This window comes from Balaenoptera physalus (genome assembly GCF_965194825.1).
Source record: "Balaenoptera physalus genome assembly, chromosome: 10".
NCBI lineage: Eukaryota > Metazoa > Chordata > Mammalia > Artiodactyla > Balaenopteridae > Balaenoptera > Balaenoptera physalus.
Window position 1 is genome coordinate 108,044,908 of NC_138889.1, and position 24,602 is coordinate 108,069,509.

Consider the following 24,602-nt stretch of genomic DNA (forward strand, 5'->3'; position numbering starts at 1 on the left):
AGCGCCCAAGCTGCGGAGCCGGAACGCGAACCCCGGATCTCCGCCACGGGGTACACCCCAGTGCCCCCAAATTCTGCAGTCTCCTAGCCTCAGGACAACCTGCTGCCTGGTCCCGACCCGAGTGGCCTCGCCCCCATCCGGCCCCGCCCTCCTCCCCCATATTTAGCGGGAATCCGATCCGGGGCTGGGCCGGGTGCTACTTAACGCGGCCCCCATGTTCTGGAGCCCGCCGAGCGGAGCGGAGCCAGGAGCCCGAGCGAGATGATGATGGTTATGCAGCCCGAGGGTCTGGGGACCGCGGAGGGGCCCTTCGCGGGCGGCGGCGGCAGGGGCGGCGAGTACATGGAACAGGAGGAGGACTGGGACCGCGACCTGCTGCTGGACCCGGCCTGGGAGAAGCAGCAGCGGAAAGTGAGTGCTAGCCCATTTTCTCATGGCAAAACTGAGGTCTGAGAAGCCAGGCGGTTTGTCCTTGGCATCTCAGCAGGTCAAGGGCAGAGCCTGTCTTAACCCTCAGTGCCACTTCCTCGCCCAGGCTCTGCCCATCAGTCCTCTGCTGTCCCCCAGGGCCCGAATAGAGGGCTGGAGACCCTCACGAGGGGTTTAGGAGGACAAGAAGAGTTTCTGGGGTCCCCACCCCACAGGGTTCATTCCCCTGGGCCCACTGCTCCACTTCTGCTAAGGAATATGGTTTGGGCAAAGCCCGGGAGATCCAAGTTCGGGGTGTGGGTGGGGTCGGGAAGAATGATCTTTGTCTCCACAACCCCACTCTCTAGTGAAATATTCCCAGACCCCACCTGCGGACGTGCAGCCAGGCAGCTAGAGGACTTGGGAGTGTGGGGAAGGGGTAACCGTCCCAGACCCCTTCCCCACCCTCTCTATGTTCTCTCCAGCGTGGTGTCCGTGGTCACTCTATCCCAACTGTCAAATGAGGAAACTGGGGCTGAGATAGGACCCAAATCATATGCTGTCAGAAAACAGGACGCCCCGCAACCTGAGGGTCTTTGCCCATTGCTTGCCCCACCCCCATTCTTTCCCAAGATACCCCTCCTCACCCCAGCGGCCCTGAATCTGCTGAAAAGGCCATGAGGTCGGGGAGGAGGGGAGCCCTGGGTTCCCTTTCGTGGTAGGTAACCTGACTCTCTGGCCAGATAGACATTTCGTGCTGAGGCAGCACCTTGGAGGAGCTGAGAGGGGCACATGGGCAGCTGCTGCCCAGGCCCAGCCTTGTAAGGCACTCGGGCCTCCCCTCCCCGATCTATTTTCACTCCCAGACTTTCCCAAGTGGAGGGGGCAGGACACCTGGGGACCCAAAAGAGAAAATGATCCAGGCTGGAGTGAGGAAACTTTGGGGAATGTGGCAGGACAGCAGTAGGAGTGTACCACAAGGTCATTAGACCCTGCTCAGCACTTGCCAACAGTGTATGAGTCCAGGAAAGGGCAGGGGAACAGGGGTGTTTGGTGGAATTTGCAGGATCTGAGAATCCCAGAATTTAGAATCAGAGCATTTCCACTGGGTTAGTTGACAGGAGATGACCCCAGGGGCTGGGAGGCTCAGCTGACTCAGCTAGGGTGCCCGGGGTGACACGCCTCGCCCCAGGCTCCTCCTGCACCTGTCTCCAAGCAGGGCTGTGGTCCTTGGGTCCAGCAATCTCCCGGTGATGTCATCCCTGCCCCTGGCTCCAGCTGCCATCTGCTCTGCAACAACTCCTATCCCCCCACCCACCCACCCACCCAGGCCTCTCCCAGATCCAGGTCCACATGCCCCTCATAAGATACAGGCTAGTCTGTAACTTGCTTTCATCACTTAAAATATCAGGAGCATCCTTCCAACCCAACTTACAGCCACCCACCTCATCGACTCATTCAATGATTGCATAGAGTAGACTCTCTGTAAATTCATCAGCACCCCCTGGAGTTGGACATTCTGGTTGTTTCTCATCTAACATTGTTTATTACAATGTAATGAACATCTCTGTGCTCAGCTTTAGTTCCACCCCCATGCCTGCTTCTCCTCCATGTCTTGAAGCACTCCTGCCTCCTCCCACCTGATAACCGAGTCCTCTTTATTCAACCTCATTGCAAACATTCATTCATTGTTTCTTAGGGAGGTCCTAGTATGTGCCAGGCACTGTTTTAGGTGCCAGCAATTCAGCAGGGGACAAAAGTAAAGACCCCGCCTCAGGGAGCTTATATTCTAGCAAGGACAAATGTTTCCATCTCATCCACTTGATCCTGCCCTGTCCCACTCACTGACACCCTTCCTCCCTCACCCTGGTCTCAGTCGGCACCTCCTCACTTCTCCCTTCTGCTCTGCCAAGCCATTTGCCTCCCCTCTGCGACCAGAATGAGCTTTCTAAAACACAGTGCTGCCCCTCCCCCTCCTGTGCCTGAAAGCTTCCCCTGTTGCCCTCAAGATCAAGTTCAGACTCCCTGGCTTAGCACTCAAGATCGTGCATGACCTGGCCTCTGCCGCCCCTCCGGCCTGCCTCTCACCACGTATACCCCAACACCCCCAGAGCAGTGCCCAGATAGCTGTAGCCCCGCAGACCTAGTAACTGTTTCTCATCGCCAAGCACTTGCCCATGTGGCTGCCCCTGCCTGGAATGCCCTTGCCTGCCCTTCCCTGCCTGAGTAACTCCTGCTCTTCCATCACAGTTCTGATCAATTATTAACCTTCCCCAAGAGGTCCCTCACTTGATATGAAGAACTCCTCCCCTAGTCTCCCCAATACTAGTCCCTCCCAGCACTTCTCAGACCAACAGGACTCTTTGACTGACTGTGAGTTCCTTTAGGGCAAGGAGCAAATCTCATTAAAAGTCATGTTTGTCAGATGAAAGAATGCCCTTTCCTCCACCACGGAGGCCCCCCGTCCTGCCTTTCCTCCTGCCCTATCTCGACCCAGAGCATCTGAGACTCCAGGGTTGGAAGGAATTCCAGAGAATCCAACTGCCCTCTCTTGTGCTCGGGGCCCCGTCAATTTAGTGCTCAGCACCCACTTACACAGCGGAAGGAAAGAATTCCAAATGATTTCCAGGGCCACCTCCCTGGAGTATCTGCTTGGCGGTGGCAGGGGGATGCTCTCAATTCCAGAATCCTGCAAGGTCAGGGGAAGAAGGACCTGAGACATCACTGAGTCTGAACCCTTAATTGTGCAAATGGAGAGACTGAGCCCAAGAGAGGTCAAGGGGCACATCCCAGGTCACAGAGAGTGAGTAGCTCAGCTGGGATTGGAGCCCAAGTATGGATTCCACCAAGGAGTGCTGATGGCAGAATCCAGGGCCTTGAGGCTTGGTAGGTTGGTAGAAACTTGTGCACCAAGCTCTAGGTCACTGCCATCCCCCAAAGACACACAGCCATATACCACCCCGCCCATCTCAGACAGAGGCTGAGGCAGAAGCACACTGGCCGGAGAGGGAGGGCAGTCTTCTCCAGAAACTAGGTCAGGCTGGGCCTGAGTGTCCAGCTGATCCTCTACAGCCTGCAGAAAGCTCTTGCAGCCTCACGGTCTGCTTGAAGGCCAGTTCACAACAGCCTTAAGAGGTCGGTGAGGCTGAGATAATAAAAACACAGGTGCACAGTCCCTCAGCTATCTGTGCTTCGACCCAGAATTTTTCAGATTTGAGGCAGTATCACCCTGCACTGACCCTTGTGCCTCAGAGAGCCCCACACTTTGGAGTGTCTGCTTTACAGGTTTCTAATTCCCCCTTCAGTGCTTGAGACTGGCACAAGCTGTTGTGCCGGCAGTGAGGCACCCCAAGTCCACACTGGGACCTGAATGGGCCCCAGACCCCATTTCTCCTTTTCCAGGAGAATTAAATCTCAGAGAGGGAAAGGGGCTGGCCCCAGATGCACAGCAAGTCAGTGGCTGAGCCGGTACTTGAATCCAGGGCCTTGGGCTCTGAGATCTGCCCTGACAGAGGAGCCAGGGCGCTGTCCTCAGCGCTAGGGTCTGAGCACTGTCCTCTGCCCCCAGACCTTCACTGCCTGGTGCAACTCGCACCTGCGCAAGGCTGGCACCCAGATCGAGAACATCGAGGAGGATTTCCGCAATGGCCTCAAACTCATGTTGCTCCTGGAGGTCATTTCAGGTGAGGGGTGCAAATCAGTGCACAGGGACCCCAGGACCCAGGGGAAAACCCAGAGAACTGGGGGAGTAGTGGCATCAGAGTGCTGGAGGGGGATTGCTGAGGGAGGGGGAAGTTTGAGGACCATGTCTTCAGCTTCCTCTCATGACCTTTGACCCTTGACCTCTCCCCTCACACCCAGGAGAGAGGCTGTCCAGGCCAGACAAAGGCAAGATGCGCTTCCACAAGATCGCCAATGTCAACAAGGCCCTGGACTTCATTGCCAGCAAGGGGGTGAAGCTGGTGTCCATCGGTGCCGAAGGTGAGGCGATGGCAGGAGGAGGCCTGGGCAGGGGCCGGGGGTGCGGTCCCTCATCGCAACAATGGGGATAACCGTCCGTGCCTCGCAGGCGGGACTGTCAGGAGCCAAGGTACCCAAAGTGCCAGCGCAGGACCTGGCACCCAGTAGGTGTTCAGTGAATCATTTTGAAGGAAAATGATTGAGCACCTACCTACTAGATGCCGGCCCTGGGATGGGGACAAGGGCCAGAGGGCGGAGCAGGGGGAGGGCAGCCAAGGCCTCGAGTGCCAGGCGGAGTGTGTCTCCACCCCCCCACTCTGCAGAGGTTGTCGACGGGAACCTGAAGATGACCCTGGGCATGATCTGGACCATCATCCTTCGCTTCGCCATCCAGGACATCTCCGTGGAAGGTGAGCGGCAAGGAGGCAGGTAGGGTGAGAGGGCTGGCCCAAAGCCCTCCCCAACCAACACTCACCCCCGTCCCCGCCCAGAAACCTCGGCCAAGGAGGGCTTGCTCCTGTGGTGTCAGCGGAAGACGGCGCCGTACCGCAACGTCAATGTGCAGAACTTCCACACCAGGTCCGTCTGCCCATCAGCGTGTGGGGCCTCAGCCGGGCTCTGGGCCCTGGCATAAGCCACGAGGCAGAAGAGGTCACAGCCAAGTTCCTGCAACAGTGTCTGAAAATAGGAGGACTCGGTCAATGTTGAATCGAATCCAGGAGGGCACGGGGGAAATTCCTGGAGGAGGGAGCACGGGAGACATCCCGGGAAGGGTGTTCCAGCCAGAGGGAACCTTGTGAGCAAAGACCTGGAGACCAAAAACATCTAGAAACTGGTGTAGCTTAAGCACAGGGATGTGAAGGAACCATGATGAGCTTGGAGGAAATGGTCCCAGGTTGGCAATCAAGGGCCTTAAATGCCAAGCCAAGGAGTTTGGACTTTACTCCATTTTACAGATGAGGCCATCCTGATAGAGGTGCTCCTGGGACAAGGGTAGGACAGGGCCGCAGCTTGAACCCAGGCCTGACGCCCACACCCCCCTTCTCTCTGTCCAGCTGGAAGGACGGCCTGGCCCTCTGTGCTCTCATCCACCGGCACCGCCCCGACCTCATTGACTACACCAAACTGCGCAAGGTAGGCCTCCGCCACCCCCAGCCCCGACTCCCCAGTCTCTGCCCTCAGCTGACCTTTCACCTCTCCCCCGCTCCCGCACACCATCTAGGATGACCCCATCGGCAACCTGAACACTGCCTTCGAGGTGGCAGAGAAGTACCTGGACATCCCCAAGATGTTGGATGCAGAAGGTGAGAGTCGTCCTCGCAGGTCCTACCTCCGCACCTTTGCCCCTGCTCCTCCCTCCTCCCGGAACGCCCTGCCCCTCACCCTGCTCCCTGGGCGCAATCCTCCTTGCCAACAGGCCCCCTTCTCCAGGAGCCCTTATCCGGTCCCCTGTCCCTCTCCACCCAGTGGAACCAGGCTCTGCCGCCTCTGCCTTATGTAATGGCTCCGCCTTCTACCTCATAGCCCAGTTACCTGGGTCACCTGGCGGCATGACGGTCACCCATTCTGGGAGCTGCTCTCGGGTGGGTCCTGCCTCTTGTCCCTGTGCCCATAAAGGCTTTAGTCAGTTGAACCAGCAAACATTTTCTGGGCACCTACTGTGCCTGGTACCCTGGATGTGAACTTAGGAGAAAGACAGACAGACAGACAGACCAAGGTATGGGATGGTTACAGAAACCAGGCAGTGCGGACTGGGGCCTCATCAGGGCTACAGTGTCTGCTCACTCACCCACGCCCTCATGCTCCCCTCACCCCACAGAGGGGGAGGTTGCTAGGCCCTGGGGTGATCCGAGAGGGCTCCAGGGAAGAGCTGGGTTTGGGGCATCTGGCAGCTAGTGGACATGACTAGATGTCTCTGCACCCTACCGTCCCAAGGGAACTCTCTGCCTGGGTGGGGACAGGGGCCCACTCCCCATCCCTGGCTTCGGCCAGTCGACACCTCACTGCCATCCCGCAGACATCGTGAACACCCCAAAGCCCGATGAGAAGGCCGTCATGACCTACGTTTCCTGCTTCTACCACGCCTTCGCGGGGGCGGAGCAGGTAGGGGCTCGGCTGCTGCTGCCTGGGCTGGGCGTGTGGGCCCAGGGGCCCAGGCTTGGCAGCACCTCCACATTTGGAGGTGCCAGGCCCCACGTGGGTGGGAGTGCCACCGTCCCAGCCGCACATACTCGATCCTTGGGGGAGCTCAGGCGCGGAGGCCTCTGGCCTGGAAGCCCATCCTTACCCCACAAGATGTGCCCCCTCATCCTCTCCTCTGTTGCATGGGCCCAGGTTTGAAGGTTTTACAGAGGGAGGCTGGGTCGGGGGTGTCTGTGGCAGCTTGTTCTAACGCCAGCCCTTCTGCCCACTCCCACCACAGGCAGAGACAGCCGCCAACAGGATCTGCAAGGTGCTGGCCGTGAACCAGGAGAACGAGAAGCTGATGGAGGAGTACGAGAAGCTGGCCAGTGAGGTGAGGCTGGGGCTGAGAGGACCGCCCCCTCTCCCCTACCTGTGCTCTCCCAACCCGGCCCTGCCGCTCCTCCCAACCCAGCTGAGCCCTGGCCTGGACCTGCAGAGCCTCCCTCTCCTCAGAGTAGCCGTGGCCTCTCCCAGCCTCCTCCTGCCATCTTTACCCACCCCCTGCCCCCTTCCGCCCACCCAGGCTCCTGTCATCCACTCATCATCCATCCAGCTACTCGTTCATTTCTCCGTTCACTCATCTTCAGCCAGTCTCCTGGCCCTTTGTGCTTTGCCGACCTACACTGGTCCCTGGACTCGGAAGTTAACCGTCCTGCTCCTGCCCTGACGAGCGGGGACCCCCACCCTGCTTGAGGCCCGGCCTTCTGGCCACAGCTTGGGTGTGGGTGGAGAGGGGTGGGTGAGGTGAGCAGGCCCACTCAGCGCTCTCTGCTCTGCCCCTGCCTGGCCCCGCAGCTGCTGGAATGGATCCGCCGCACCGTGCCGTGGCTGGAGAACCGCATCGGCGAGCCCAGCATGAACGCCATGCAGCGCAGGCTGGAGGACTTCCGGGACTACCGGCGCCTGCACAAGCCGCCCCGCGTGCAGGAGAAGTGCCAGCTGGAGATCAACTTCAACACATTGCAAACCAAGCTGCGGCTGAGCCAACGGCCCGCCTTCATGCCATCTGAGGGCAAGCTGGTCTCGGTGAGCCAGGCCAGGGGAGGTGGTGACCCCAGCCCTGCCCACATCCTCCGGGTGACCTTGGACTCTCTGTCCCCATCTGTACAATGGGTGAACTGTGATGGCGGGCACCTCTGCCTGCCCCACAGGACATCGCCAACGCATGGGGGGCGCTGCAGCAAGCAGAGAAGGGCTATGAGGACTGGCTGCTCTCGGAGATCCGGCGCCTGCAGCGGCTGCAGCACCTGGCAGAGAAGTTCCAGCAGAAGGCCTCCCTGCACGAAGCCTGGACCCAGAGTAGGTACCTCTGGGGCCTGATTCTGTCCTGGGGGGAGACTGGTCGGGGGTAGGTGTTCTGCAAGGAAGCTGGAGATCTGTTTTCTAGTCCCACCCTGACTTGCTGTGCAGTCAAGTCACTGCCCCTTTTGGGGCCACAGTTTCTTTATCTGTAGACTCAGGCCCCTTTCTCCTGGCTCTGGTCTTCTGTAGGTCTGCTCTGATTAATTTGTCATTTAGCACTTTATTTGTGTATGTGGCAGGTGTCCAAAGGTGAGTCCCCACACTAACATCATTTACATTATACCCAAAGTATACTGATGCCAAAATATTACATGAATCAAATATATCACTGGGTGAAAACATTCGCTCTGTATTCTATCAAGGATTTTAATCCTATAACTGAATGAGTCCTGCTTAAAAAAATAATGAACGCTAATAATGGATTATGGACATATTGAATAGCAGTGGTTTGACAGAATAATTCCTTAAATATACGGCCACTTATGTGATCCTGACAGGTCTTTGAACCTCTAAACCTCAGTTACCTTCTCTGCAAAATGCAGAGGCACTCAATAAATGGTTGCTGCTGCAATTACTGTGACTGTGGTCTTATTTGCATAATTATGGTAACTGTCATTCTCAAAGCACTTTTACATTCATTATTCATTCATCCAACAAATATTCATAGAGGGTCTACCAAGTGCCAGGCACTGGGTAAGCAAAGGAAAAATGGATCAAGGGCTCACTGGGTTCACAGAGTCATTGGAAAGCACTTTGCGATCGAATAATACCAAAAGTGTACCAAGGGCCACCCCAAATCGTGCAGGGTCAAGGGACCCTGACATCACTCACGGGCCATGCCCTGGAACAGGAGCTTCACTTAACTTTATCACACTAGTGTGTGAGAGCAAACCCCGAGGGTAGGCTGGGCAGGTGTGGTCACCTACATTTCACAGATGAGGGCCCTCCATGGTCACACAGCCCGGCTTGGACCCCCTGCTCCTGTCGCGGCTGCTGCTCGGTGACCTGAGCCGGGCCTCTCTCCGAGCAGGGAAGGAGGAGATGCTGAGCCAGCGGGACTACGAGTCGGCTTCGCTGCAGGAGGTGCGGGCGCTGCTGCGGCGCCACGAGGCCTCTGAGAGCGACCTGGCGGCGCACCAGGACCGCGTGGAGCACATCGCTGCGCTGGCCCAGGAGCTCAAGTAGGCGCGGATTGCCGCCGGGCAGCCCGGGGGTGACCACGCCCCTACCTGGCTCCACCCCTTCTCCCTGCTCCCATAGCCCTCCAGACCTTTTGCTTTCCCTGGTTTGGTAACCCTGCCTTGGTACTCATGTCCTTCCCCGTCACCACTTACTCTGCCCTCCTCCTGTAACCCTCTCCCCATCTCCAGACCCCGCTCTGCTACCCACGTTCTTCCCACACTGGCGCTCGACCTGCCCCCAAACCTGGCAGCTCCCTTCAGCTTCAGGCAGGCCCAATCCTCACCAGCAGCCCGGGCCTTGTGCCACCTCTTGGAAACTGGCCCCCGAAACTCCAGGCCCTGCCCCTCCACCCAAGCTCCTCCAGGGACTGGAGCTGAGGACCCCCTTCTCCCAGGAATGCGCTGGGAAGCCCCTGCTCTAGGAAAGCCCCGCTTCGCCCCCACCTCCCCTGGCTCCCTTATGCCTTCACCACCACTGTGCCCAGGTTCCAGCCCCTGGAGGGCAGTCAGGAAGAAATCTGGGCTGGAGTCTGGCCCCAAAGTTGCCCCCCTTCCTGCCCCCAGTGATCTAGACTACCACGAGGTGGCCTCGGTGAACAGCCGCTGCCAGGCCATCTGCGACCAGTGGGACAACCTGGGCACGTTGACCCAGAAGAGGCGGGATGCGCTAGAGGTGAGGTTGGGGGCCAGGGAGGTGGAGGCTGGACACTGGAGGAGGTGAGAGGGCCTGCTGGGCAGGCTGCTGACTGGCCGTCCCTGTGGCCCCTAGCGGATGGAGAAGCTCCTAGAGACCATCGACCAGCTGCAGCTGGAGTTTGCCCGGCGGGTAGCGCCCTTCAACAACTGGCTGGACGGCGCCGTGGAGGACCTGCAGGACGTGTGGCTGGTGCACTCGGTGGAGGAGACCCAGGTGGGCACAGGGGTTCCAGGTGTGGGGCGGTGGGATGAGATGACAGGGAAGCGGCCTGTTTCTGTCAGCCACCCCTTTGGGCTCCTGGGGAATGGGGGGCCAGAGAAAAACCCCAGTTCCCGAGTGCTGGGAGACGGAAGGCCTGGGTTCTCCTGCCACCGCTGCCCTGGCCCCACTGGATGGCCCAGAGCACGCTGCTGCCCTTTGTTGCTGCGGGAAGTAGGGGCGCTGGTTGATGCTTCCTGCCTGCCCTCCCCAGAGCCTGGTGACAGCACACGAGCAGTTCAAGGCAACGTTGCCCGAGGCCGACCGAGAGAGGGGAGCCATCCTGAACATCCAGGGTGAGATCCAGAAGATCTGCCAAACATACGGGCTGCGGCCCAGCTCCACCAACCCCTACATCGCCCTCAGCCCGCAGGACATCAACACCAAGTGGGACACGGTCAGTGCCACCTGTGGCCTTTCCCTGCCTCCCCCCGCTCAGATGCATTCTAACCACCCTGATCTGTAAAATGGCCGTAACAGCAGCATTTTCCTGTGAGGCGTGATTTTTTCTTTCTTTTTTTTTGGCTGCGTCGGGTCTTCGTTGCTACGCGCGGGCTTTCTCTAGTTGCGGCGAGTGGGGACTGCTCTTCATTGTGGTGCGCGGGCGTCTCATTGAGGCGGCTTCTCTTGTTGTGGAGCACGGGCTCTAGGCACGCGGGCTTCAGTAGTTGTGGCTCGCGGGCTCTAGAGCGCAGGCTCAGTAGTTGTGGCACACGGGCTTAGTTGCTCCATGGCATGTGGGATCTTCCCGGACCAGGGCTCGAACCCATGTCCCCTGCATCGGCAGGCGGATTCTTAACCACTGTGCCACCAGGGAAGCCCCTGTCAGGCCTGACTGAAGCAGAATTAGATCCGGTGTGTGGACATCCTTTATAAAACAATCTAAGTTCATTAAGAATGATGTCATGGGCCCCATTTTGCAGACGAGGAAACGAGCCTAGAGAGGCTGAGTGCTCAGAGCTTGCCCCCCACAGAGCCCTGAGGCCTTGGTTCAGAGCGGCAGGAGCAGTGTGAGGGGCTGGAGCCCATCTCCCACTCCCAGAGCTGCCCCTGGCACAACCAGCCTCCCTCCCAGGTCCTAAAGCTGGTACCCAGCCGTGACCAGACGCTGCATGAGGAGCTGACAAGGCAACAGGTGAACGAGAGGCTCCGGCGGCAGTTTGCAGCCCAGGCCAATGCCGTCGGGCCCTGGATCCAGGGGAAGGTGGAGGTAAGGCTGGGATCATGAAGCCAGCCCGGGGGAGTAGGGCCAGGGCTGGGCCACCGGCAGCTGGGAGCCCTCATTCTGCCCGGCTCCCCCTGCAGGAAGTGGGGCGCCTGGCAGCGGGAATGGCCGGCTCTCTGGAGGAGCAGATAGCGGGGCTGCGGCAGCAGGAGCAGAACATCATCAACTACAAGAGCAACATCGACCGGCTGGAGGGTGACCACCAGCTGCTGCAGGAGGGCTCGGTGTTCGACAATAAGCACACCGTCTACAGCATGGAGGTGGGATCACACCCGCTCAGGACAGAGGGGAGGCGGCAGTGGCTGGGGAAGCCTGGGGTGGCCACAGCTGGACACAGCACATCTGCCCCAGGGGTTCCCCAGTTCAGCATGGCCAGGTCCCCCAATGTACTTGTGGGGATACTGAGACCCAGCGAGTGAAAGTGACCTGGCCAGTCACAGAGCAGTCTAAACCCAGGCCTGGATTGGCCATGGCTGGTTGATCAATACGTAATACATAATAAATCACCAAACTTTAAGGCAGGAAGGGCCACTGGACGTCACTCTGTGGAAACTCCAGATGGGGACAGAGGCCCAGCAAGGGGGAGGACTTGTCCAGGGTCATACAGTGAATTGGGGGTGGAGCCAGACCTAGTGGCCAGGCACTGGCCACCCACTGACCCAGCCTGTTTTCTGCTTTCCCAGCACATCCGTGTGGGCTGGGAGCAGCTGCTCACCTCCATTGCCCGCACCATCAACGAGGTGGAGAACCAGATACTGACCCGAGACGCCAAGGGCCTGAGCCAGGAGCAGCTCAACGAGTTCCGGGCATCCTTCAACCACTTTGACCGGGTCAGCAGGGGCTTAGCCCTGTGCGGTGGTGGACTTAGGGGCAGCGGGGGGGCGGGTGTTGGGGACTGAGCCTGACATCTGCTCCCTCACTACAGAAGCGGAATGGCATGATGGAGCCCGACGACTTCCGGGCCTGCCTCATCTCCATGGGCTACGACCTGGTTGAGTGTCCCCCAGCCGCGTCCCAGCCATCCCACCTGTGCCCGTGTCCCTTCCACATCACACATGACCTCATTTCCTCCTCACCCACCCCCTGGGGCTGGGGAGAATTACCCCATTTCACACAGGGGCTACCAAAGGCTCAGAGAGGTAAATTAACTTGCCCAAAGACACTAGATTTGGACCTTGTTCTGTGTGACTCCAAAGCCTGAGCTTGCAACGTTTCTACATCACAGAACAGCACTACAGAGAGGCCCAGGAAAAGGTCAGGACCGACGGGCAGCAGGGGGCACTGCCATGGGCAGGAAGCACTGCTGCGGGCAGGAAGCAGAGCACAGCCTAGCAGAAAGGATTTCCCAGACCTAGAGCTAAGGCTGCAGCGGACGGTCTATGGAGAAAGGGGGCACCTTGTCACTGGAGCTGTCAGGCCAGGGGGACACCAGGAGCCCTCCTGGCTTAAGCACCCCCGGGCACGGTGCCCGGCCTCTAACCCTGCAGGGGGAAGTGGAGTTTGCTCGAATCATGACCATGGTGGACCCCAACGCAGCTGGGGTTGTGATCTTCCAGGCCTTCATCGACTTCATGACCCGAGAGACAGCCGAGACTGACACGGCTGAGCAGGTTGTGGCCTCGTTCAAGATCCTGGCGGGAGACAAGGTGAGTCCCTGGCGGTGCAGGGGGCTGGCGGTGCAGGGGGCTGGCGGGCGGGGGCAGGGAACAGGACCTGTGGGCCCTCAATCCCTCTTCTTCCCCAGAACTACATCACGCCTGAGGAGCTGCGGCGGGAACTCCCAGCTGAGCAGGCCGAGTACTGCATCCACCGCATGGTGCCCTACAAGGGGGCCGGGGCTCCAGCTGGAGCCCTGGACTATGTGGCCTTCTCCAGTGCCCTCTACGGGGAGAGCGACCTCTGACCTCGACCCCTGAGGTTCTCTATGCAAGTCCGGAGAGAGGGTGCTTCCTCTGGCTGATCCAATCCATCCCTCGGAGCAAGGGCCCTAGAGAATGACCGGCCAAGTGTTTCTCAATAAAAAGCCATAGTGGGCCTCTCTCCATCTCCTTTTGCTTCCTGAAGCAGAAGCTGGGCCCTCAGGCTTCTGGGCAGGACCAGATGCCTGACCTTGACCCTCCTCCAGGGGTCCCCACCACCCCTCCTTGCCCTCAGGGTCCGACATTCACACCACACTGGGGTCCAGGACACCTCTTTATTGTGTTAGAAAAGGTTGGTTACAACAGTTTCTCTAGACATGGAAGGCAACACTGTCCCCAGATCCAGGGGGGACCAGAAAATTTATAGCATCAGAGGAAAGCCGGGGCAGGAAGCCAGAGCCTACAGAGGACAAAGCTGGCTTTAAGACCAGAATATTTTCTTCCCCCTGCTCCTTACCCGAGCCCAGGGTTCTTGCCCCAGCTTTGGCTGCCAAGACATCATCCTTCACCCCAAGATCCTCCTAGCTACCACAATTCAACAAAGGTGCAGTTGGGGAACTTCAGGGTGGGAGTAGGGGCTGTGCCCCTAGCCCAGTGGCCTTTGCTCACCCTGAGGTACCTGGTGCCCATCCCTCAGCCAGCTGTGCCTCCTGGGGAGGGGCCTGGTCATGCAGGTCAGGCAGGGGAAGGGGCTGCTCTGGTCAGCACCAGGCCCTGAGCTGGTGCGCCTCAGTCCACCACTGCTGAGCTGGCCATGATGTTCACACCACAGGCCCCGGAGCCACGGTGCAAGTAGTAGTAACCCTGGGAGAGAGGGGGCGTGGGTGAGGGCACTGGGGCAGGATGGGGGCTGGAGGGCTGGGGCCAAGCAGGCGACACTCACCTCCTCGCCCCAGTCAGTGCCCCAGCTGTTCTTGATGGCCCAGAAGGGAGTGGCAGAGCCTGGGAGCAGTGCGGAGAGCAGGGAGTCAGGGCCCCAAGCACTTTGCACTCTTCAAACATCTGCTGTGGGCCTACTGTGTGCCAGGTACTAGGAAAAGAGCGGAAAGCAAGACAGGCCCACCTACCACGCTCCTGGAGACCTGGTGCGGCTCTGGGGTTTGGGGAGGACACCCCCACCCGCCTCTAGCAGGGTATCCATTCATAACACCTCAACCTCCCAGTGCCTTGGCTTTCCCATTCATAGAGAGGATGGGTGATCCTGCCTGGCCCATAGCCCGAGGCAGAGGTAAGGACAAGGTTCCTCGGCGTTCCCCTGATGCCCCCTCCAGGGGTCCTGAGATGCTGTGGTCCAGCCTCTGCCTGTGACCTGGGGTGGATGGATGGGCAGAGCAGGGTCAGCGGAACTCACGGTTGCCGTAGCCCACGAGCAGCACAGCGTGGTCGATGAGCCAGGGGCTGCAGAGGGGCCGCAGTGGGTGGGAGATCCCGTGGCGGTAGAACTGAGGGGGAGAATACGAGTAGGGGGCCAGCTCTGAGAAGTGGGGGAGGAGTCAGCAAGAACCGGAGCAGGAGCAGTGAGGCTGGGGTCCTACCTGCATGCCAAAGGCGTTGATGGCGACGGAGATGGGGCCCTTCTTGGCCAGCCAGGCCGCCAGCTCTAAGACAGAGGAGGGGCAGTGTCAGGGGCACCTAGGCCCCAGCCCCACCTGGCCTATCCTCACCCCCTCCCTCACTCACTTTGCTCATTCTGGCTCAGCTCCACTGAGTCGTTGATGTAGACCTTGGCCTTCTCTGCAGAGAAGCTGCAGGTCTGCAAGTGGCCGCGGTAGCTGTAGTCGTCCTCTGTCTCCAGCCCTCCTGGGGAATGGCGGGGGGCAGATCGGGGGTTAGAGAAAACGTGGGCCCCAGTTCACAATACTCATCTGCTCCCAGCCAGGGGCTGTGCTAAGCCCCTCCTACACAAGGCCTCACGTTCTCTATCCACCCCCAGCGACAGGCCATCCTCTCTGAGGGAGGCCTCGTTCTAGAGGTGACACAACCGAGGCCCAGAGGGATGGGGGAGCCACCAGTGAGAAATGTGGCAGAGATGGAATCCAGCTCCCAGCTTCTGACTCCTCACTCATCCCAGCATTCCTGGGACTCCTGACCTTGGCTTGCTTGTCCGGCCCTGACAGTTTGCTCCCAATCTGGCCCAGACCTCCGCCAGATTCCCTCACCAATCTTGGTACAGCCACCTCAATCCCTCAGCCCTCATTTTCCTGCCACTGCGACCCACTGCTCAACTGAATCGCCAATTTAGGACAATGCCTCCTCTCAGGGGTGAGGTGTGCTGCTCCCTGCTTTAGCAGCATTATAGAAATACAGACCGCCAAGCAGTGAAAATACCGAGACCGCCTGCTGTGCACCAGGGACTTTACAGATATTTCCTCACTTGACACTTAAGATGATCCTACAAAGTGGGCATGAGGAGCCCCATTCCCCAGGTGAGACAACTGAGGCTCTGAAAGAGCTGACCTGCCCAAGGTCTTCAGCCGGTAAGGGTCAGCATTGAGACTTGAACCCAGTTCACGTGACTGCCACGCTCCTGTCCCCTCCCAAAGTGACTTCCTGTGGAGGGAGCCGGGGCTCCCGCTGCCCCTCCTGAAGCCCATGACTGCGTACCCAGAGTCCTTATGGCCGAGTAGGCGCTGGAGGGCAAGCCGCCCAGGCAGGCCTTGTCCACCTTGTCACAGTCCAAGAGCTCTAGGAGACACAAGGCTGGTCCCGAGGAGCCCTCCGGAGGGGCTGGGCTGGGGGCGGGGCGGGCAGAGCCAGGTGCTCACCCTGCTCAGAGAGGGAGAGCAGGGTCCCCCGTTTCAGGAACCACTGGCCCTCCACGTTGCCTGTGACAGAGAAGGCCCAGCAGGAGCCGCACATGCCCTGCGAGAGACAGGGAGAGTCAGGGCTGGGTCCCTTCCAAACGCCAGTGCAGTCCTCATGTCCCACCCTCACCTCTTGGGGGTCCAACCTGGTCCTTGACTTTGGTGACAGCCCCCTTACTCCTCCAGTCCCACTCAGGTGGAGGAAGGTCAGGGATGGACTGGGCCAGGCGCATCTTCTTGCCAGGCTCCTCTTTTAGGAGGGGATTCAGGTAGATGGTGCGGAACTCCTCCTCTGTGGGCAGGGGATGGGAAAAGAGTATTCTAAGCCAGTCCTGACCAGGGGCCTTGGGAGCAGGCCCTGTCTCTTCCGGGTACCATGATGGCTCTGGCCACCACCCCTACCTGTAAGGTCACTGAACTTGGTGACCCCATACTGAGCTGTGCCACGGTCCAGGGCCTGGATCTTCTGCGCTCGCACCATGTTACTGGCAAAGACGGACATGCGCCACCTGGCTTCTGAGGAACAAGGTGTAGAAGAGAGGCTTTGGGCCCCAGGCAGATCATAAAAGGAGAGGTGCTTGGGGATAAGAGGCAGAGGTTTCCCTGGGGAATGGTAAGTTCTGGATCAGGCCGGAAGCTTATTTCAAGAAGGGCAGAACCCTGGGGTGGGTGAGGGTAGGGGGCCAGACCTGCAAGTGATAATAATGGGGCCAAACCGGGGTGATGACTTCCCAGGTACGAAGGCAGAACCGAAATGGGCTCCAGAGGACATCCTGAGACAGGAGATTGTGGGAAAAGGCCACCATGCCAGGGGTCCTCCAGCAGAGAAAATCTGGCCTTTGCCCCATCCCACTCTAGCCAGGATGATGGAGACCTATGGTTTCTGACCAGGAAAATCAGATGGGAGAAGGGGCCAGGTGCCTGAGACGGCTGCCAAGTCCTGGGAGGCTGAGCAAGAAGTTGGGGATTTAGGGGCCCTTGAAAGGAGGCACTGCTCCTTGTGCCCTTCCCCTCTCCCACACCAAGGTGCCAAGTTGGGGGGAAGGTCCTGATCTGATCGGGACAGGTACAGCCAAGGCTAGGTCCTCACCCTCCTTCGTATCATATGTCCGGTTATAGGTGGTGACAAAGTCCTTGAAGATTGAAGCCATCTTCACAGAAAAGTCCTGGAAAGGCAGAGGGGTCCTTCTCAGAATGACCCGGGAGCCCCAGGCCAGGGTGAGGGGAAGAGAGGGAATATAAGGCAGCAGCCAGTTCCCCAGACAAACAGGTTCCTCACCTGGGGCAGGGGATCCTTGTTCAACAGTGGAAGGAATGAACTGAAAGTCTCATTTTTGTCATCTGGGGAGGGTTGGAACAGAGAAGCATCAGGACTGACCCCTGAGCGAAGTCTGACCTGAGCTATCCCAGCAACCCTGGGCTAACCCAGCACCTGTAATCTTGGTATCCACTGGGCCACAGTCCCGCCTCAGCAGCATGTGTTTCCCCAGCTCATTCAGGACTTCAAAGCTGCAAAGCTGGAGGAAGAGGAGTAAGCCCGTCGCGGGGCTGGGACAGGAGCAAGGCCTTGGCAAGACGGGGCCGGAGGGTCCCCCAATGAGGACCACCTCCAAGGCAACCATCCCCATAGGGGACAGCGAGGCACAGTACGGGAGTGAGCACCAGACACCCTCCCTTTACAGCATCGTGGTCTCTGCCCTTCCAGGCCTGGGGAGTGACTCACGGTGGGGTAGCTGCGGCCTCAGATCCCTCCCTCTAGACTTGACCGATCATCCCAACTACTGCCAGACTCAGTCTGGGGGCAGCGTATCGCAGGAACCCCATCACTCACCAGGGTTTTCTTGGACACAGGGAGCTGGCACACCGTGGGGTCGTTGCAGGGCGGCTCCACCAGGGTCGCCTTCAGGGAGTACAGCGACCCCTGGCCCGCCTGGATGGGGGGGGAGGGGGGCGCCGTGAGGCGGGCACAGCCACTCCCTCCTCAGTCCGGCCTTCGTGGGGCTCACAGCCCCACCGTGCCGTTCCCCTTCCCAATCCCTAGAGGTCCAACGCCCCCATCCCAAGTCAGGCGTCCAACGCCCCAGCCCCAAGTCTACCCCAAAGCTCCCAGCCCTCGGACGAGAGCCCCGCTCACCCCGCACCGGCCCCCCACCCGCCGCCGCCGCCGCCGCCGCCGCCCCCAGCGCGTCCTCACCCGGCGGACGCGACCGCGCACGACCCTCAGCGCGGCCCGCGTCCTGGCAGCCCGGCCGCGGTTGTACATCTCTAGGGCGAAGCGGGCGGGCTCCAGCAGCTCCGGGGACGCCAGCTCCCAGGCCTGCGCGCCGGCCGCTCGGGGCTCGTTGGGGGCCGGAGCGGCGCCCGGGAGCAGCCCCAAAAGCAACAGCAGCTGCAGCCAGGGCGCCATGGCGAGGGCGAAGCCGGCGTCCCGTCCTCACGCTCTGACAGACGCGCCGCCCAACCGACCGGGCGGAGCAGCCCGCGGCCGGGGGGATCGGGGGTGTTGGGGGGAGCCCTGGGGGTCCCTCCCTCCGTCCCTCCCTCAGCTCCAGGGCGGCGGGGTGCCGGCCAATGGGCGCCGGCTGGGGGCGCCTGCGCGCTCGCTTATTCACGTGAGGCTCATGGGGCGCGCTGGCTGTGCGGGCAGCCTGGCGTCAGTCCCGCGCTGACTAACGCGTCCTTGCACCAGCCGGGTCTGGGGAGGGGTGGCCCCAGCCGCAGCCTTGAAGTAATCTTCTTACGTCTTGGAGCTGCTGTTTGTGTAGCAGGGAAGAGCCAGTTCTGACTCCCTGTTGGATCTGTTTCTTTTACTTTAACCTTTGCTTTTCGTTGCTTTTGTTATTATAATCACTGTCTATAGCTGTGAGCATCCTGCCACTGGGAACCCTGCCCCTCTGCCTGTTAAACTAAAGTGCGTTTGTTCAGCTCACAGAGAGACATTCTGACCCTGGCCATCTGTGAGTGGCTGCACAAAAGAAGAGATTAACACATCCCCTCCTATTTTGCAAGATAAGTGGCATTTTTACTTTACTTCCTCACCTCCTCCCCATCTCTGTTCTATAAAAGAAACTGGCATCCAGACCCCGATAAGATGGTTTTTTGGGGACCCTAGTCCACCATCTTCTCAGTCTGCCGGCTTTCTGAATAAAGTCGTTTTCCTTGCCTCAACACCTCGTCTCCCGATTTATTGGCCTGTCGTGCGGCGAGCAGGGCGAGCTTGGACTCGGTAACATTTGGGGAGGAGAAAGGATGCTGGCCTGAGAATAAAAATAACTAGCATTTATTGCATGCTTATTATACATGTTATATGCTATCTCCCTTTAATCTTTGTAGCAATCCTGTGAAGCAGATGTTATTATCCCCGACTTACAACTGAGAAAATACAGGTTTAGGGAGATTAAGTGGCTTGCCAAACATCTGCTCTAAGTGAAAGAGCTGGACTTGAACCCAGAGAGTTGGCTTCAGAGCTTGAGTTCACAGCTCCACCAGCTCTTCGAGGCCCCTCTTCTCATCAGCAAAATGGCAGCTAAAATTCCCTGCACTGGTACTGCCTCAGGCTGTCATGAGGATCAAACACAAACTTGCGAAAGCGCACAGGGTTGGGACCGTTCTTTTGTTCCACCAAGCACTCACCACTGTGTTCAAGGCCTAGCAAGAGGAAGCATGAACAGATACACTAGGCATAGTGCTGCCTATTCGGAGCTCCCAGTCTAGTGGAGAGAGATGAGAAAAAGGAATTTTCCTCCAAGATGTTACCAGCTGGGGGACAGGAAACAGGGAAGAGAGTTTTTAAGGGAGTTGGGGAAGCCCCAGAAGTGGGTAGAGGGTTAGTTTGGGAATGGAGAGTGGGGAGAGCAGGTCCTAAAGATCATCTGGTCCACACCTGACCTCTTTTGGTAGCAGAGGGCTATAGAGATGAAGTGACTTTCAGCTACTCAAAACTGAGTGCTGGAGCCAGACCAGGGTCAGCTCCAAGCTCCCAGCTGATGTCTGAGAGGGGAGGGCCTGAGGGAGCCCAGCAGTGGCTGATCTCTGCTTGTGCCCTCCCCAGTTGCAGCTCTTCGGGGCTCCCTTTGTCTCTCTTACAGGAGACAGTCCCAGGTCCTTAATCTGGCTCCTAAGGCCCCCTCCAGGTCCAGAAGCACCTTGGCCATCACCTTGTGCTGTGCACTTGACACTCCAGTGTCATTCTATTTGCAGGAGTTCAAGCTCTTGCGCAACTTGGAAGCTTCACATTGCTCTTCCCTTGGCCAAACTCCCAGAAACCTTTCAGCTTTCAGTTTAGAGGACGATTCCTCAGGAAGGCATCCCTGACCCACCCCTGAAACAGGAGGGAAGGGGGCAGGGCACAACCTTTGAAAGAATGACACAGCCCGAGGACATGACATAAACTGATCAGAACCAAATGGGTCCAAGATGGCGGACAAGTCGACTTCCACTAGACCGTGAGCCTCAGTATACACTCACTGTAACACGTCAGCAAGCTAAATGACACACCTACAGGCGCCGTGACAGTTCCAAGCCCAACCTTAAGGATCAAAAAGTGGGCGGTGGCCCAATTCCTGGAAATCCCCGCCCCTTCCCGAAATAGCTAGAATACTCCTCCCACTCATTAGCCTAAGAAATTACCCACCCTTATAAAAACTGACAATGCGGGCTTCCCTGGTGGCGCAGTGGTTGAGAATCTGCCTGCCAATGCAGGGGACACGGGTTCGAGCCCTGGTCTGGGAAGATCCCACATGCCGTGGAGCGACTAGGCCCGTGAGCCACAATTGCTGAGCCTGCGCGTCTGGAGCCTGTGCTCCCCAACAAGAGAGGCCGCGATAGTGAGAGGCCCGCGCACCGCGATGAAGAGTGGACCCCACTTGCCACAACTAGAGGAAGCCCTCGCACAGAAACGAAGACCCAACACAACCATAAATTAATTAATTAATTAAAAAAAAAAAAAAAAGAATAAAGAGACTTTATTAAAAAAAAAAAAAAAAAAAAAAAACTGACAACGCCATACCCTGGTGCCTTTCTCACCTTCTGAGGTGGCCCACACTCTGTCTGTGGAGAGTGTTTCTCTCTTAATAAATCCACTTCTTACCTATCACTTTGTCTCTCACTGAATTCTTTCTGCAATGAGACATCAAGAACCTGAGCTGCATTAAGTTCTGAAAGCAGGTGTGTGCTCTCAGTTGGAAGACCAAGGCTTTTGGTCGGTTTCGAGTCCCGGCTGCGTGGGTTCGAGTCCCAATCTGAGGTGCATGGTTTCACCCCCACTGACCCTGGCTGAGCTCAATGCCACTGCCTCTGTACTCCTAGACTCTTAGCCCCCTGAACTTCCTCCTCCTGAAAGGTCTAGCAATTTCTAAGGCCCAGCAGAGGCAGTGAGACTTTTCTTAGATCTGGGTTTCCAGAGATCCACATTGCTGTCATACTTCACCTTCGTGGGAAACAGTCATCTTCCCCAAAGTCTGTTCCTTGGACACCGGAGCCACCTGACAAGTGTCTGGGGGAAAGGGTGCCTCATTTTCTCATCAGAGCGAGGGAAGAGCGCATACTTGTAATTCACAAACGAAAGGGAGGAATTTTTTTTGAGTCACACATATGTTATCTCAGGCAATTCTCACAAAAACCTTCAAGAGAGAAATTGTACAATTACACATGAGGAAAGTGAAGCCAGGGGCATGGCAACATTCAGGAGCTGAGCTGAAAAGAGGGAGGCAGCAGAGGAGACTGGGAAGAAATGGACATTGAGAGAGAAGGAAGTCTGAGAGGATGAGGTCAAGAAAGTAGAAGAAGAGAGTGGATTTCAAGAAAGAGGAAGTGGCTGGCTGTGTCAAATGCCACAGAGAGGGCAAGTAAGATGAGACAGAAGTGACCTTGGGATTGGGCAACATGTAGGTCATGGGGGACCTCATTAAGAGTGGTGAGTTGGGAATTCCCTGGTGGTCCAGTGGTTGGGACTCCATGCTTCCACTGCCAGGAGTCCAGGGTTCGATCCCTGGTGGGGGAACCAAGGTCCTGCATGCCTTGGGACACAGCCAAAAAGCGTGTTTTTAAGATGAGAGACACTAGAGTATGCTTATGAGTTGATGGAATAGAAAGGGAGATATTGATGATTCAGGAGAGTGAGGGGAGAATTGTAGGAACCAAGAGTTTGAAAGGAGAGGGGTGGTGTATCAGTTCTCTATCGCTGTGTGGAACATTATCACAAAACGAATGGCTAGGGCTGCAGTCTCATTGGAGGCTGGACTGAGGAAGGATCTGCTTCCAAGCTCACGGGGCTGTTGGCAGCACTCAGCTCCTTGTGGGAGCTCAGACTGGGGCCTCAGTTGTTTGCTGGCTGATGGCTGTCTGCCACCCTCAGCTCCTTGCCATGTGGACCTTCCCAACACGGCTGCTTGCTTCCTCAAAGCGGGTAAGGGAAAGCGAGGATATTAAAGTCTTGTCTAACATAATCACACACGTAATCACTTGTATCAATCACCTCTGCTGTTTTCCTTTCCTTTTTTTTTTTTTACTATTTATTTATTTATTTATTTTTGGCTGCATCAGGTCTTAGTTGCGGCACCCAGGATCTCTTGTTGCGGAGTGTGGGCTTCTCTCTAGTTGTGGCACACAGGCTCTCTAGTTGTAGTGCTCAGGCACCAGACCATGTGGGCTCAGTAGTAGTGGTGCGCAGGCTTAGTTGCCCCATGGCATGTGGGATCTTAGTACCCTGACCAGGGATTGAACCCGTGTCCCCTGCATTGGCAGGCGGATTCTTAACCACTGCGCCACCAGGGAAGTCTCACACTTCTGCTGTTTTCTGCTGGCTAGAAGCAAGTCACAGGTCCCTCCCATACTCAAGGGGAGGGGAGAGGATTACACAAAGATGTAAACACCAGGAGGTGGGGATCATGGGGCCCACCTTAGAGGTCTGTCTGCATGCGTGTTCCCCAGAAGAGAGCCCAGTACACAAAAATATTAACAACAGTAAAAATAATGTCTAACATTTTATGAGCACTAACTACATGCTAGGCACTCAGCATTCTCAGTACATGCATATGTATTAGCCCACTGAACCCCACAACAACCCCACAAAACAGCTGTGATGCAGATAAGGAAACTAAGGCAACAAGAGATTCAGTTACTTGCCCAAGTTGTAGAAAGGGTGAAGATGGAAGCAGGGTTTGAATCCAGTTCTAATACAGATAGAGATTCTGCTTCTCAAACTGGCCTCTGCAGACCCCGGAGTACAGGAGGGGTGCCATTTAAAGCCAGAGGATAAACAGAGCATTGTTCCCCCAAGTAAGCTCAATGAACTAAATAGATCAGCCACCGGAATTCCCTGGCCGTCAGGTGGTTAGGACTCTGCGCTTCCACAGCAGGGGGCACGGGTTCGATCCTTGGTCTGGGAACTAAGATCCCGTAAGCCGCGCGGTCAAAAAAAAAGAAGAGAAAAAAAAAAAAAATAGATCAGTCATCCAGTGGCCAGGGGGTGTGGAGTGAGGAATGGGGGAGTAGTTGACAATGCATGGTCCTGGCTTCTGCTTCAGGTCTAGGTAGTTCTAGGTAAGGAACTTGGAATATGTGGGTGAATCTTAGAAACATTTATGTTTGAAAAGTATGCTCTTATATGTCAATTTCTACACTGAGATGAAGTTTATTTTAAATTTATTTTCTATTGGAATGTCCCCCAAATATTAGGGATGGTGTGCAAAATTTACAGTATTTTTTTTTTTGCCGTGCCAAGTGGCTTAAGGGATCTCATTTCCCTGACCAGGGATTGAACCCAGGCCATGGCAGTGAAAGCGCCAAATGAATCCTGACCATCGGACTGCCAGGGAATTCCAGCAGCACTTCTTTAAAGACCTGAATTTTCAATGAAATGGTAGTTGCTTGCAGCTCATCCCTAGGTCCCAGGATAAGGGGTTGATTTCACCCTCTTCTGCCACTAGGGTTTGAGAAGGTCTGCATTTACACTGAAGCAAACGCTACCCAGAAATGAAAATGTCTAGGGGATGGCCCAACACCCTGGACCTGGCCAAATGGAACTTCCCTTTCTAGGACAAGGTAGGGCAAACAGCAGGGTTTCCTTCCGGGAATTTCACCTGATTTATGAAAATGGTAGTTAACAGCTGTATGGTCTGAATCCATTCCAGATCCCTCCAGCTCACCTCCTGACCTTTGGAAATGGTGGACAACTTCTAAAAATTTTACCCAGTAAGTGAAATACTTCAGTTTCCTAAGACTTGTTTCCCCAAGACTGAGAGGTAGGAGACAGTGAGGAGGGATTAGAAAAGAGGGCAAAATCACAGGCTTTAGAGTCAGACTGACTGACTAGCTTTTAATTCTGGTTTAGCCACTTCAAATTGGCTGTGTGGCTATGAGCAAGTTACTTTACTTCTCTGAGCCTATTTGCAGAAATAAGATAGAAATGTACCTCATTCATTACCTCAGTTCTAGTCTTCTAGCAACAAACAAACACTTGCAGAGAGAGTCCTAAAGGGTGGGATGAGAAGTGAGAGTGTGAAAGCCCAGGTCTTTGGCGGGGGGTGGGGGGGGGGGTGGGCTCGGAAAGAGGAGAAGGCCAGTTAAGCAAAGCTTACGTGGCTAGGCTTTCACATACACCAGAGGTTTCAAGGGAGCTCTACTGTCCCTGGAAATTTGAATTTGGAAATATGTAGGGGCATT

The 24,602-nt window shown here is 57.0% G+C and overlaps 2 protein-coding genes across 4 annotated transcripts; one reads left to right on the plus strand and one right to left on the minus strand.

Moving 5' to 3' along the window:
* The first annotated feature begins 208 nt into the window (after window positions 1-208).
* On the plus strand, window positions 209-13,259 carry ACTN3 (actinin alpha 3). Its single transcript, XM_082477986.1, has 21 exons — window positions 209-411; window positions 3,977-4,091; window positions 4,270-4,389; window positions 4,692-4,778; window positions 4,860-4,947; window positions 5,424-5,502; window positions 5,591-5,672; window positions 6,386-6,471; window positions 6,791-6,883; window positions 7,348-7,578; window positions 7,704-7,851; window positions 8,885-9,035; window positions 9,600-9,708; window positions 9,805-9,945; window positions 10,205-10,387; window positions 11,066-11,200; window positions 11,296-11,475; window positions 11,899-12,045; window positions 12,141-12,206; window positions 12,703-12,861; window positions 12,960-13,259. The coding sequence occupies exons 1-21, from the start codon at window positions 262-264 to the stop codon at window positions 13,116-13,118; spliced, it is 2,709 nt and encodes a 902-aa protein (XP_082334112.1). The 5' UTR covers window positions 209-261; the 3' UTR covers window positions 13,119-13,259.
* A 136-nt stretch (window positions 13,260-13,395) lies between these two features.
* Window positions 13,396-19,122, minus strand: CTSF (cathepsin F). Of its 3 annotated transcripts, none has more exons than XM_082477989.1 (14): window positions 18,133-19,120; window positions 17,770-17,868; window positions 17,371-17,455; window positions 17,218-17,279; window positions 17,029-17,104; window positions 16,341-16,451; window positions 16,085-16,230; window positions 15,900-15,996; window positions 15,739-15,819; window positions 14,815-14,934; window positions 14,670-14,734; window positions 14,486-14,576; window positions 14,018-14,076; window positions 13,396-13,938 (listed from the first exon to the last, which is right to left on the minus strand). In XM_082477989.1, exons 1-14 carry the CDS (start codon window positions 18,343-18,345, stop codon window positions 13,864-13,866), a joined length of 1,380 nt encoding a protein of 459 aa, XP_082334115.1. In that variant the 5' UTR covers window positions 18,346-19,120; the 3' UTR covers window positions 13,396-13,863. The 3 variants fall into 3 exon arrangements, with proteins under 3 accessions (XP_082334115.1, XP_082334114.1, XP_082334116.1); XM_082477988.1 differs by having other exon boundaries at window positions 16,341-16,454; XM_082477990.1 differs by lacking the exons at window positions 13,396-13,938; window positions 14,018-14,076; window positions 14,486-14,576 and adding an exon at window positions 14,087-14,443 and having other exon boundaries at window positions 16,341-16,454; window positions 18,133-19,122.
* Between the last annotated feature and the right edge of the window lie 5,480 nt (window positions 19,123-24,602).

Bases quoted from the DNA above. Each gene is read 5' to 3' on its own strand.
- ACTN3 (XM_082477986.1), top strand. From the start codon at position 262: ATGATGATGGTTATGCAGCCCGAGGGTCTGGGGACCGCGGAGGGGCCC. The intron at 9,709-9,804 runs GTGAGGTTGGGG...TGTGGCCCCTAG, and splicing joins AGAGGCGGGATGCGCTAGAG to CGGATGGAGAAGCTCCTAGA. The intron at 12,862-12,959 runs GTGAGTCCCTGG...CTTCTTCCCCAG, and splicing joins AGATCCTGGCGGGAGACAAG to AACTACATCACGCCTGAGGA.
- CTSF (XM_082477988.1), bottom strand. From the start codon at position 18,345: ATGGCGCCCTGGCTGCAGCTGCTGTTGCTTTTGGGGCTGCTCCCGGGC. The intron at 17,869-18,132 runs GTGAGGACGCGC...CCCCCCATCCAG, and splicing joins TGCGCGGTCGCGTCCGCCGG to GCGGGCCAGGGGTCGCTGTA. The intron at 17,280-17,370 runs GTGCTGGGTTAG...AACCCTCCCCAG, and splicing joins AGTGGATACCAAGATTACAG to ATGACAAAAATGAGACTTTC.